Raw genomic sequence first — 14207 nt, 5'->3', positions numbered from 1 at the left:
TTGTATTTTTAAAAATTTCCCTTGTACATGCCATAGCTCTTATGTATATTGCTATGTACCCCAGAAATCTATGTATTTTTATGGATAAATATTTTCATTTAAAAAAGAAGAACATGAGTCAGGAAAAGTTAAGACTGTCTTACTACTACATCATTAGTGCAAACAGACTGTGTGAAGTGAAGGTCAGATACAGCTGTAAAGGTATTTCATATCTCTAAAGCTTCTAACATCTGTCACTTGTTCAAACAGCATTTAAGCCTCTATCCTATTTCTTCTTATTGCTCCAAAGTGTCTATTACACATTAGTTGGTCTATAAATGTTTGCTGAATTAAATACAACAATTTCAATAGGATGAAATAATCAGAAGTTATTTGGAATAGAACTTTGCTTCTGACTAATACTTTTTCTTATCAGTAAAAATCCATTAAAATATGCTAGGGATATCAAACATCACATCAAATACCATGTGCAAGTCCTAAGGCTCTCTGAACCACTTCCTTAAATGACGTGATATCTTTCTCCCAACCACTGGACTGTGTGTCACACTTGTACGCCTTAGAGAGATACTGGAACGCCTGAGGAAAGAAAAAGAACAACATTCAGAATCATGAGAAGAATTCACATTTCAGACTCTGTTTCCTGGGAGTCATATGGAACCAATTCCAACTTGAAAAGCCAGCCTCTGTGATACGCAGCACAGTCCCTAATACTCCCCTCAAAGGGGCACAGCCAACAGCAGTGAGCAAGTAAAAGAAATCAAGTGGATGGATCTGGACAGAGACACTTCCCCCCAGTAGAAAAACAGAAACGCTTAGTTTGGAAATCTGTAAGAATTGTACATATTTCCTGAGCACTTGTAGCCATCAGTCTAAAGACCAGTTTAGAGAACCAGGTGAGAACTTGGTGAAAACTCTGAAATTACTGGGAGGTATGTAAACTCACAGACGTTTAAGACACTCTCTTTCACAACCCCGTACTTGTAGATTCCTGGGGGACAAGTCACGGGTCAGAGAACTCAGAGTACCCTTAATTCCTCATATGCAAGAGACTACGTAATTCAATAAGCAATGGAAGGACAGAAAGTAGGAGCGTGCGCACGCATGCACGTGAGTATGTGTCCTGTTGCGCTGACAGGGCATTGGTGGAAGCCAGCTGGGTGGACTGAGGGCGGAGAGAACGGCTAAGAATCCCCCAGATTAGCTGTACTGTGGCTAATTCCAAACTCACACAAGAAGTACATTTGATTTGTTGTGGGTGTTTCAGAAAGAACACAAACAGTGAGCATTCCAACCTTGGAAAGTCTGGAGGCGCCTTTAAGCTCTAAGATAAGAGGCATTAACTTGAAGGTAACGGGTCTTCCACCACACTTGTGAGAAAGGGGCAGGGCAACCTTTGTAAAATATTTTATGTTTAGATTTTAAAAGCTCTTCTCCTATATTCTTATCTAGCTCCCTTTTCTTTTTCCCCTTCAGAGTCCCCATGTCGGATTTAAACACTCCTTTGTCCTTGTACCCTGCCTACCTTAGTCTTCAGCAAGGAGCCTGCAGAAAGGGGCGCAGAGAGAATAACAAGAACCAGCTGTTCGCTGCAGCTCTGGATGGAGAGCGGGTTAAAGAGACCCTTTTGTGAAAAACAGAGAACAGCTATATAGGAAAAATTCACAGAAAGAAAAAAAGATGAATGCTTACAAGTCTTAGCCTGTCCACAATTCAGAGAGCTTATGTTAAACACTCTGAATCACAACTGAAAACTTGAGCATATTAATCTCACCTTTCAGATTATTACAGTCTTCCACCAACCATCAAGAGAGCAGATCCACTACACGTAGGTTCAAACACAAGGCAGGAGCCCCGGAGGGCTGAGGAGGGACTTACCTTTTCATTTTCATCAGGCTTGTCACTCTGCCCATTTCCATACACTTGGGCGTACAGCCTCCAGATCTCTCCATCATTTGTCACTCTTGAAGTTACTCTGCCAAGTAACTCCTGCAGCTTTCCTTTGAGGCTGGTTGCGACATCTCCACTATGGTCAGTCATCCCATCCTTCACTGCCCTGACCAGAATTTTAAGGACCTTAAAAAATGCACAGAAGAAACTAGTAAGCTAGAAACAACCAAACAATAACAAAAAAACAAAGGGCTGCCCTCACCATCATCAAAGATGATGATTGAAAACCTTGTCAGGCGTGTAAGAATATCGCCCTCCCACTTTCTAAAAACAAAACAGTCGGGCCATCCTGAACCAGGCTGGAACCGCATGCTGCCCACCTCTCCTGGTGCCCCTTTTCCGACTCCTTGGAAGGCTCTTCTTCCGCAGGGCCCTACGCTCCATGCTCCTCTCCTCTCACTCTAAGTGCTCTCTCTGACCGATCTGATCCACACCTGCAGCTGCAAAGACACTATCACCAAGTCTACCCAGTACTGTCAGCGCAGCTCCAGCCCTACTCCTCTCCGGAGCCCCAGGGTCGTGCACCTCAGTACCTTCCCGGCATGTCCTATCAATATCTCACACTCCATCTGTCCAAGAGAGAAACTTGGATCCCAGATCCCTCTTCCTCCTGTAGTCTCAGGGCCAGTGACTTGAGTGTCAACCCAGATTCTCCACTCCCTGGGTTCAGCTATGTGTAACTGACTTGATTCAACATTCCCAGTGAGTCCTGAACCCAGCTCTCTTTTAGGTCGGGCTGTTATTTTCCACCAGGACAGCAGGGATAACACTCTAATTCTGCTTAAAGAGATCTTGGCCCTTCCTGTTGAGTGACAAACTGCTAACGCATGTGTCGTAGGCATGCAGGATTCCCAGAAAGTACCACCTGTCCTTCCAACTACCCCAGCCGCTCACCATTTGGCAACTTCTTGGCCATCTTGCTTTCATTAGTCTTTACACATTCTACCCCAGATGCTTTGAATGCTGATAGATGAATTACGTTGAGCCTCACTTCGAGTTACAGTGTTATGACAAGGTACATCTGTCATATCTATATTAGGCTGTGTATCTCAAGGCTTCCTGGAAGCACAGAAAGTGCATCATCAATCATCCACTCTTGGGATGGGAGGACAGCAAAGACACCAGGATCCACCTAAGAACTAGCTCGAAGACAGTGTGCTAAGACCTTGCTACTCGGTAGGGCCCCTGGACCGACAATACTGTAAATGCAGAATCCTGGATGGAGGTGTTGATCCAACTCAGACTGAGATTCTGCATTCCCAACAAGCTCCCAGGTGATGCTGATGTTGATGGTCCACGGACCTCATTTTGAGTGGCAAGGTTCCAAGAGACAGGGTGCCACACCTTTATTCTTATTCTGAACTTCAGGGAAGGGACCACATTTCATCACCTTCTGTCACCAGTATCTAACATCGTGCCTGGAACACAGACTGATGCAATAAATACCCGTGCCTGAAACAAAGACTGAATGAACACACCTCTTTCAGAAAGTGTTGCTGAGAGAAATGCAACCAGTGTGACACCTTGCTCTGTCTCCCCATAGAGTATCCTGATCCAGGCCTGAGATGCAGCCAAGGAACTGAGGCTCCTCTGGCCCGTGAACATTTTTGAGAATGTGAACTCAGACCCATGGTCCTAATTACACACAGGGATAAAAATGAGTAGGAGAACATTCAATTGTGCTTTTTTCTTTTTTGATGGACAAGGTAAATTATCCCTGCCTGTAAATTCATACTACAATCCAACATGTATAGTTTTAAATCTGAAAGTCACAATGCAGGAGAAACGGTATGAATGTGCACTACCTGTTTTAAGTAATCATTCTATAAACATTTCAAGGATTAAAATGCTTTGAAAGAGTGGTCTATTGAAAGAGTTACTAACATGTACAGATGAAGCATACTAAATTGGTAAAATTCTTTGCTTTTTCTGGGATCTCACGGTTGGCCCAACATCCTAACCCCTCACTTTACCCTAGATGCATAGTCACGGGGGATGAGAAATCTTTTGGCCTTCTTGCCAATAAAAATGGAGAGCTGCAGTGCTGATGTTTGATAGGGGAAAAGCTGGTGAAGTGTGTGTGTGTGTGTGTGTACCGGGGGGTGTATACAGGGAACAGCAGAAGGGTAGGGAGGTAGAGTGCTTGTGTGTTGGGGTGGGGGGCAGGGTAGAGTGAAGGGAACTGTATGTGTGGCAGACACCAAAGTCCTCTACCATAAGACCTTGAACAGGAGAGAAGGCAGGAACAAACTGGTGTTTATACTCCCTATTTGACATTCAGTGGTGCTGGGTTTGGGCCTAAGAAGAGTTTTACATGGAGAAACAGATAACAGAAGTTATTCATGGCCATGGCAGGTACTGCCTAAAGGGAAGGGAACATGCTGGGTAAGGGTCAGGCTGAGGACTGTCCTAAGGAACACAACATTTAAGAGGAAGGTAGCTGAACAGAGTTCTAAGCACTAAGAAAAGGTGGCAGGAAGTGATGTAACAGAAATCAGAGAAGGAGAAAAACAAGGAGAGTCCATCTACAAAAGATCAGGACTGGAAGATTCTGCTGGATTTGGCAAGTACAAGGGTGACTGACTATAGCTAGGGCTAAAGCCAGAACAAGGAGGGCAGGAAAGATCATGATTTTCAACAAAGAGACCCACAAAGAGAATCACATGAAAACCATGAAAAGTATTAACATCATAAAAAATAAAAACCAAAAGATATCCCTCAATTACAGTATCCTGTAATACCCATTATGAACATAATTTGCATAGGCATAGAGTGTTAACAGAAAATATTCACTTAACCAGAAATTGTAATATAAAAATATTGGGAAGATAAGAAAGTGGAAATGCTGGTATATGAGGATTAAATACTTATCCACCTAACAGGAAGCCAACAGATAATACCTAAAATTTGTTTAATAAAAAATAGCCATATATAATTATTGTTATGAAATATGGAAGTGTGCAAATGACAAAAGAAATATTAAAGGCTCTCTCACCACTGGGGAGAAAGGTCTTGAGGAGGGGGTTGTGGTGAAGCAGGAAATTGCTATATTTTGTCATAAGCTTTATATTACTACTAACTTGTAAAAACTATATGTTACGTGTTATTTTAACCACACCAAAATTTAACTTAAAAATAGAGAAAAAGAATAAATACATTCAAAGACTGGCAAAGAGGAAACAAAAAAATGACAGCATGCATGAATATTCACTTACTAGATTTTAAAATTCTGTCTTTGGTGTGTGTGGGCAGAGGGGATGGGAGCAGGACTAAAAGTGGACTGTGAGGGCTTTGAAAGGCTGGTAAAGTTCTGCCTCACACTCTAAGGGTGGATCACACAGGTGTGTTCCCATCATGAAAATTGATGTTTACTTACGACCTGTGTACTTTTCTATATGTATGCTGTATTTTTTTTTAATTTTTAAATATTTTTAAACATTTTTAATTGCTTTATAATCATTTTACAATGTTGTGTCAAATTCCAGTGTAGAGCACAATTTTTCAGTCATACATGAACATATATATATTCATAGTCACATTTTTTTCTCTGTGAGCTACCATAAGATTCTGTGTATATTTCCCTGTGCTATACAGTATAATCTTGTTTATCTATTCTACAATTTTGAAATCCCGTCTATCCCTTCCCACTCCCTGCCCCCTTGGCAACCACAAGTTTGTATTCTATGTCTATGAGTCTGTTTCTGTTTCGTATTTATGCTTTGTTTGTTTGTTTTTGTTTTTTGTTTTTTTTTTTAGATTCCACATATGAGCGATCTCATATGGTATTTTTCTTTCTCTTTCTGGCTTACTTCACTTAGAATGACATTCTCCAGGAGCATCCATGTTGCTGCAAATGGCATTATGTTGTCAGTTTTTGTGGCTGAATAGTATTCTATCGTATAAATATACCACAGCTTCTTTATCCAGTCATCCGTTGATGGACATTTAGGCTGTCTCCATGTCTTGGCTATTGTAAATAGTGCTGCTGTGAACATTGGGTGTCATTTTGAAGTAGGGTTCCTTCTAGATATATGTCCAGGAGTGGGATTCCTGGGTCATACGGTAAGTCTATTCCTAGTCTTTTGAGGAATCTCCATACTGTTTTCCACAGTGGCTGCACCAAACTGAATTCCCACCAGCAGTGTAGGAGGGTTCCCCTTTCTCCACAGCCTCTCCAGCATTTGTCATTTGTGGACTTTTGAATGATGATCATTCTGACTGGTGTGAGGTGATACCTCATTGTAGTTTTGATTTGCATTTCTCTGATAATTAGTGATATTGAGCATTTTTTCATGTGCCTATTGATCATTTGTATGTCTTCCTTGGAGAATTGCTGTATTTTAATAAAAGTTAATTAAAAAGGTATTTCCTGCAATTAAGAAAGCCCCATAAACTGAAGGAAAAAAATAAGAGTTATTAACATTAACAAATGGAGCTAATGTGTAATCTTAAAAGTGGGTGTAAGAGTGGTAAAATTATTTTTAAAACTATTATAGTAATGTTATAATTTACCGGTTAATAGCACCATTTTCCTCCCTCTGACTAGTAAGTGAGAAAAATCACACTCTAGTTATCCAGACTGACTACCAAAACAATAACTTTTACCATACTTTTAATCCTTCTTTAGAAAATAGATATTCGTAACTTAAAAAGAGCAAAGGGTGTTGTGGTAGGATTTCTTTAATAAAATGAATCACCAAGAATTATGATTTTCTCCTGGATAGTCTATGAAGTTTACCTGCATTATACTTCTTTGCATCATCAAAAGTGAAAAAAAATTTTTTTAAACAGGTAAATGTTTTTATCTACTGTAAATTGGGTAAAAATACGATTACTGAACCCATTAGTAAGTTAAAACTATAAATTACTAAGTATTTAATAAGTGGCTGAACGGTAGATATTGAAGTTTAAGAATTCAGAGGTGAACAATTCTTGGGGAAACAGGATCCAAGATATGGCCACTTGGATTGGTTGCTCATATGGAATAAGATTAAGGACAAAGAACTTTAAGTCCAGTGTAAAACCAAGTCCATCTACCTAAAACCTTTAAGTCTCTCTACCTAAAACCAAGTATTCAAGAACAGTTAGATCTAGAATGGAGAGGAAGATGCATACAGCCAGTTGCTGAAGTCCACCATGAACATGGGGGAGCGGCTAGGAAGCTGGTAAATAGCAGTAATGAGGTCAGATCAGATCTTCCATCTGCTACATCACAGAACTGTTCTATCAAGGAGTCAACATATATTTAAAAAGCTTCAAAACTATAAAGCAGCATAAACCTATAAACTACTATGCTTATCACTGACCCTCAACTTCTTTACTCTGTCAGAAGGGGACATTGTTGGCTACTCATTATGTGCCCCAGTATTTCCTTATGCTTTAAAACACACTTAAAGAAAAACAAAATCTACCATGTGGTAGCAGCCTCTGATATGTCCCTACCACCTCCGCTGTGAGTACTCACTACATGCTAAGCTCCATGCTAAGCACGTGTCCAACATGATTTCATGGAGTTCTCACTGTAACCCTAGGAAGCAGGTACTTTATTATCCCTCACTTTACAGATAAATTGAAACACAAGAGGCAAAATGAATGTCTCAAGGGCATAGGGCAAGTGAGCTCTGGAGCTGGTGTTTGAACACCAGTGATTTTTGGACTCCTGAGCTTCGAAGAGGATGAAGGGAATACAACAATGACGGCAGGTAACACTCATATACACAGCCCTTCCTACGGGCTCTATGAACACAGTCCTGCTAACAGTCCCAGGAGGAATGTGCTCTTGCCATTTGCAGTCTGCAGGTGGAGAAAAACTGGAGCACAGAGAAGTTAAGTAACTTGTCCAAGGTCACATACCTAGGGAAGGGGGAGTTGGATTTGAACCTGCAGCTTGGGTCCAGGATCGTGCTCTCCAGCATTCGCTACATTAAATTATAAAGCACAGCTCCTTACTCCTCTGTTGTTCCTTCCTTTCTAATAATTCTTTCACATTAGAAAGATCTGCTCTTTTGTGAAATATGTATGCCAGTAACTTTGATCATTTCATTACAGTTTCTTTGCCAAATCTTGAATCAACTGAGTCAGACAGGTTTCTGTAGGTTGTGTGTGTGTGCGTGTATTTTTAAAAAATCTTTGTTATTTTGTTCCACTAAATATACATGTGGCTATTATTCTGAATTTTACTTTTTTTATTAGTGAATTTAAATCTCTTTCCAAGTGTTTGTTGAGTAAATATAGTTCCTTTTTAAGACATTAAAATTTTTTCTTAATTCAATGGAGCTCATTTTTGTCCAACGTGGTAACAGTTTTACTGTTCATCTTCATGATGATTACACAGCCCACAGGCTGATGCACTAACACATTGCTAGCCTCTTCCCAACACCAACTTTGTACAATGCTTGAGAAAAGAGAAAGTTGATGAATCTGAGAAAGTAACAGCAAATATGTGGGAAATCCTGGGGAGACAGAGACTGGTTAGGTCCTGGTCTGGTGCAGAAGAGCAGCCCAGGGTAGAACAGCACAAGGAGCCGAGGCTCGCAGGTGGGCTGAGAAAAGCTTTTCGGTTGTGCTTGCTCTCTTCCACACATTACTCCACGTGCCACTTGCCAACAGCGTGGAGAGACTGAAACACAGCAGTGCCAGCCAAGAGCCATGCAGGCACAGCAGGGCAGGGGCCTAGCCGGGGTGGGAAGCAGAGAGCAACAGGCCCCAGAGCCCCCCAGCTGCTGAGGGTGGACGACGACTCAGGAAGACGGGCACTGGAAGAGAGCAGTGCCTGGAGAGCTAAGGGAGGTGTTCTGAGGAGCCAGGCCACTAGGTGGTGGTGGGAGCAGGCAGTGGCCAAGTGTTTCCAAGAGGAGAGTTCCCCTCATGGTCCAAACTCACCAGGAGGGGCACAAGTTGGTCCTGGGCTTGCTTTATCCCCCCCACCAAGTACATTATCCGTCAAAGAGCCAATATCCCCAGAGGAGTACGAGTCAACAGGGACAAATTAAGACATCTGAAAAGTGCAACCATCATGAAATAAACAAATCGAAGAATCTATGTGAAAAGAGTTAAAGGGATTCTTTCAACTTGTTTTCATAATACATATTCTCAGGAAGATGAGAGGGGAAAACCAAAGGAATGCTGACGTCCCCAGGGTAGCAGTATAAATGGGGAAGAAAAACAGTGTGAGGACTAAGCCAGCTAGTCGCTCTCACAGGGAAGGAAAGGTGAGGTTGATTCTGCAAAGGACATGAGGAAGCTGGAACTGGTAGCAGAAGAAGTGTGAAATTCTGGAAGCCAACAGAAGAACGAGCTTCAAGATGGAAGGAGAGACCAACTGTGTGAAGTGTGACAGAATGAGAAACCTGAGACTGACAGCTGTCCCCTGGATGCGGCAACACAGACCTTGACAACAGCACGTTCAGCAGACTGGCAGAGAAAAGCTTAAGGGCTTGGGTTCCAAACAGGACGGGAGGAGGCGAAGTGGAGACCCTGTGGGAAGAGGAGTGGGCCCTAGAGAACATGGAGAAGCAGGGTGGGCACGGGGAGGGGGGTGAGTGTGCACACGTTATTTATGCACAGTTTGGAAACACTGAGAACTTTCAAAAATTAGAGAAATGATACGTGCATTTGCAATATAACACACTTAGACAGGTAAATATGAATCCATGGTGATTGTAAGGAAAGGCCCACTTGCCTCTTTTATCTGATAACTAGTTGTAACACTCCACTCCAAAGATCACTCTGTCTAGTCTGTGGTTTCTTCCTCGGGGTTCTGGACACCCTTGTGGATCTAATGAGAGTTATGAACCCTCTGCCACGAAGAGGTACATAACCACATACACAAATTTTTCTCATGATATTTCAGGTAATCTCACAATCTTCTGAAGCCTAATACTAGATCCTTCTTAAATCCTAATTCATCCATCATGGCCCAGGATTCCGGTCTTATCTCTTAGTACCGCATATAACTAAGTGCCTCCTTTGAAAAGCTTTATTAGTTTTCTATCAACTCCCTCCCTATTCTTAACTATCTCTTCTGTTACTTCCAGACGTTCAGATCTCTGGTATTCTTTGTTAAAGGCAAGACCTTCACGTGATGAGCCAAGGTCTCTCCGGCCCTCTCTCAGGGCTACCTCTGCCCATGTTGTCTTTACTTCCACCAAAGCTACCAGTGAGGTGTGTGTTGGATACACTTCCTCACCTTTACCGACCCCACTGTTCTCAAAGCCACCACCTTCTCCCTGAAAAGGAGCGTGATGGTTGTGGTGGATCGAATAATGTCCCCTCAAATTCATTTCCAAACAGAGCCTCAGAATATGACCTTATTTAAAAACAGGGTCTTGGCAGAAAATATTAGTTAAGCTGGAGTCATACTAGATTAGGACGGGCTCAAAATCCCGTGATTAATCTCTTGCAAGAAAAGGCGGTAAGACACAGAGACACAGGGAAGGAGGAGAAGCAGGTGAAGAGGGAGGCAGGGATTAGCTGCCACAAGCCAAGGACGGCCAGGGCTCCTAGAGGCTGGACAGGGCAAGGAAGGAGTCTTCCTGGGCATTTTTATAGGGACGGCCCATGCAACACCTTGACTTTAAGACTTCTAGCTTCCAGAACTTGAAGAGAATAGATCTCTGTTGTTTGAAGACACCAAGTTTGTAGTAATTTGCTCTAGTGGCCCCAGGAAACAAATCTAGTCTGATGTGGAAAGACCAAGGCAACACTGAGAACATGGAGACAGACGTTCCCCAGGGGCACTTCCCTGGCTTTACTAAGCCTCTTCCAGTTTTGGCTGTCACATCACAGCCTGTCCCTGCTCAGATGGTGACGTCCAGCCCCCACTCACTGGTCAGATGTCACCCTTTCCTCATACATAGAGGTTTCTAATTCAAATCTCTCCAGCTTTTCCTTTATGGGGTTTGGTTTTTGTGTCATGATTAAAAATGTCTTCTCTACCCCCAAGCTTATAAAAATATTCACCATACTTTCTTTTAAGTGCTTCCATGGTTCTACTTTTTCAGTAATAGTGACGATGACAATGATGATGGTGGCAGCTACACTGAAACAGCACTTGTATGTGCCAGGTTCCACGCCCTGCCCTTCATGTGCATAACTTCCATGACAATCCCTAATGCCATTCCTGTTTTATGAAATTGAAGAACGAAGTGGTTAGTAACTTGCCACAGATCATACAGCTAGTGATCGGCAAAGGGAACCTGTAAGCCCTGGCTGTCTAACCCAAGAATCTCTGCTCTTACCCATAGCATAATCCTGCTTCCCAAGGCATTTCAATTTAAGTACTTTATCCATTAGCATTTATTTTGGTCTAAGGTTTGAAGCAGAACTTTCATTTTGAGCCCCAAGTGCTTGGCCAACTATTTCAATACATATTGGATATTTTATTTTTATTCCACAGATTTAAAATGCCATCCTTATCATGAACTGAATTCTCATACTTACTTGAGTCTGTTTCTGAATCCTCTATCCTGTCCCATTTCATTCCTGTAGCAGATGTTAACTCTTTATATAATAAGGTTATTATTAGCTTTTTATCTTTACTATTTGTTACAAATATCCTATCACATATTTTTTTCATGAAATCATAAAAATTCCTTCAGGTTTTCTTTTCTTGCTTTAAAGTGCAGGAAATTTGGTAAGTACCCACTTGTATTCCTAATTGTTCTAGGAGACGAAAAAATATTTAGCATATATTCAGGCCATTTGGAATTCATTTGGTGTATCATAAAATAATCGAAGTATATATTCTGAGCCTGGATGTTTAGAGGGATCTCATTCTAATCAGTGTAAACAGTCCTGTAGTCCCTTACACGCTACCTAAACCAGTGCCACACCACCGACTCCCTGTAATGACTTTGGAATTCCTGACCCACATTAATTCATGTTGGTGATGTAGCACTTTTGTTTCATTCTCTTTCCTAAGCATTTTCTCACTTCCATCATGAACCATTCTTGAGAGACGCGGCAAGCAGAGTGTACTGAGAGGAACCACCACCAGCCCCTGAAGAGAGCTGACGAGTGCTCATGTGGAGGAGCAGTGATTTACTACAAACGCCAGAGAAGCTCCACAAAGAGAAAAGCGTGACCATCCTCCTCCCCAGCGCTACCCTTGAAGTCCTGGGCCAAGTCTCGCCAAAATCTTGGCTGAAAGCACAAGGCGTTGGCCCTTTGAATCCTGGAGGTCTCGATAGCAGGAAGGAATAGGATTGCCCCAGGTCCAGTTACACAAACTTCCAGGAGGGCTGGAGGCCAGGAATGAAGCCATTTCCCGCCTCCCTGGCTTGGCTAACTTCCTGCCCTCCTTGGAGCGCCCTAAACTTGCTCTGTTTCCTGGTCTGATAACCCTAACCCTTGGCTTCCCCAAACCTCAATTATTACAGAGGGGTAGGCGGTTTAACATTGTCTTTTTTCACTCTTTCAGCAGAAAAGAAAAAAAAAAATCTTGTCGTGTGGAGAAGGCATGCATGGGCTTTAGGTGAAAAAGGCCAGACTTCAGACTTGGCTTCACCACTTGTTAGCTGTGAAACGTCAGCTTTCTTAGTTCCCCGGCTGAGCCCCAGCCACTTCAGCAGTCAAATGGAGACGGTATCTGTTTTACAGATATATAATTTGTATAAAATAGACCCTTCCCCTCCGTTCTTTTCTCTCAGGTGATCTCAGCCACCACTTGCTCCAGGACTTCAATCCGCTTGGCAACCTGCCCCGCCGCACATCAACACCACCTCCCTCCTTCCCGAGCAGAAATCCACACAAAGAACAACGTCCATAGAAAAGAATACATCGTGTATGGTTCTATTTATACGACACTCTAGAGAAAGCAAAATTCAACTGTGGTGACAAAAATCCGAACGCAGTTGCCTGGTTGAGGGGAAAGGGTGGTGGTTCAATTGACTGGAAAGGGTTCAAATGACTGGAACCTTCTGTGGTGATGAAAATGTTCCATCTCTGTTCTGGGAAGTGGTTACACAAGAATACATAATGGTCAAAACACATCAAACTCACACTTAAGATCTGTGCATTTTATTATACGTAACTTATACCCCAAGTTGAAAAAAAACCTTTGTTAGATACAGTTCACAGGCACGTTAATATGATGGGGAAATGTGCTTTTTAATATAAATCTTGCCACAGACTTCAAGGCATCACACACACACACAAGACAGGCATGCCTAAATGTGACTCCTGTCTTCAGTTCCTACTAGCTCCATGGCTGGCCAAGTTCTAGAACCTCTTTTGGTCTCATATTCATACACTGTAAAATGAGGAGTATTTGGTGCTCACCTCAAATACTGTAAGCCCTATAAAAGATAACCCATGTTAAATGCCAAGAACATAGTGTGCACTCAATATATGTTAATCCCCTTCCCTTCTTCCATTTATAAATAGCAAATGGGGTGTAATAACGCAATATATAGATTCTTTTCCCAAAATGATTACCAAGTTATTAAAGAAGAAGAAAGAAGAGGTGGAAGGGGAGTGGGAAGGGAGAGGGATAAGAACAAAAAAAGAAAAAGAAAAAAGTAAGAAAAGAGACAAGAAAAAAGAAAATAAAAAATAGAATTTATCTTGAAAAAGAAGCATAAATATATCCAAGGTGTTGTCAATAAAGATATTCATGGCATTATTAACATTAGTAGAAAACTAGAAAATTGAACAGGGACTAATTACACAGAAACATGAAAATCAGTTTTATGACAGATTAATAAAATATATATATAATCCAGACATGAATATAAAAATCTATTATAAAAAAGCATTCTTAAATTATACTAATCTATGCAATAGTCAAAATTAGGACAGAGAAAAGGCAGGAAAAAATAAAGGTAGTAAATTCATTCATTCTCTAATTACAAATAGTAAGAAAAACAAAAACAATAATTTATAGTTAATTTACCCCATGTCTGTATTAAAATGAGTATGAATTTTCATATTTACAAATACACACAATAGAAAAAAATTTAAATGGCAGTAATCACATCCATAATGAAGTAGAAAAAGAATAGATAAAAAGAGAATTTTAAAGCAAATTAAAATAGAATGAGGTCAGGTAGTGTCAAACATAAGAATATCAGAGTTTTTCTGACAGACACCTGTTGCCAAACTTTCAGAGTCAAATTAAGTAAAATTTTTTTAGCCAAGATAAAAATATTGCAGACAATCTATCAATTGTCTCAGTCCACGCTGACTAGTGGTAAGAAAACATGACGACAGTCACAAGTGTGCCACAAAGCTAAATATGACTGAGCCCGCATTGGCCATCA

General features: G+C 41.3%; 1 protein-coding gene across 3 annotated transcripts in view; it reads right to left on the bottom strand.

The window, feature by feature from the left end:
• Positions 1-14207, bottom strand: part of TTC27 (tetratricopeptide repeat domain 27) — a 144032-nt gene that overhangs the window by 7844 nt on the left and 121981 nt on the right. For all 3 annotated transcript variants that reach the window (XM_032497325.1, XM_014559194.2, XM_006184609.2), the window contains exons 17-18: positions 1876-2073; positions 465-576 (exon numbers count right to left, since the gene is read on the bottom strand). In XM_032497325.1, coding sequence (XP_032353216.1) covers positions 465-576; positions 1876-2073 — 310 coding nt within the window. The remainder of the gene's footprint in view (positions 1-464; positions 577-1875; positions 2074-14207) is intronic.

The sequence above is a fragment of the Camelus ferus genome, chromosome 15 (assembly GCF_009834535.1).
Source record: "Camelus ferus isolate YT-003-E chromosome 15, BCGSAC_Cfer_1.0, whole genome shotgun sequence".
NCBI lineage: Eukaryota > Metazoa > Chordata > Mammalia > Artiodactyla > Camelidae > Camelus > Camelus ferus.
This window is presented reverse-complemented; position numbering and strand designations above follow the sequence as displayed.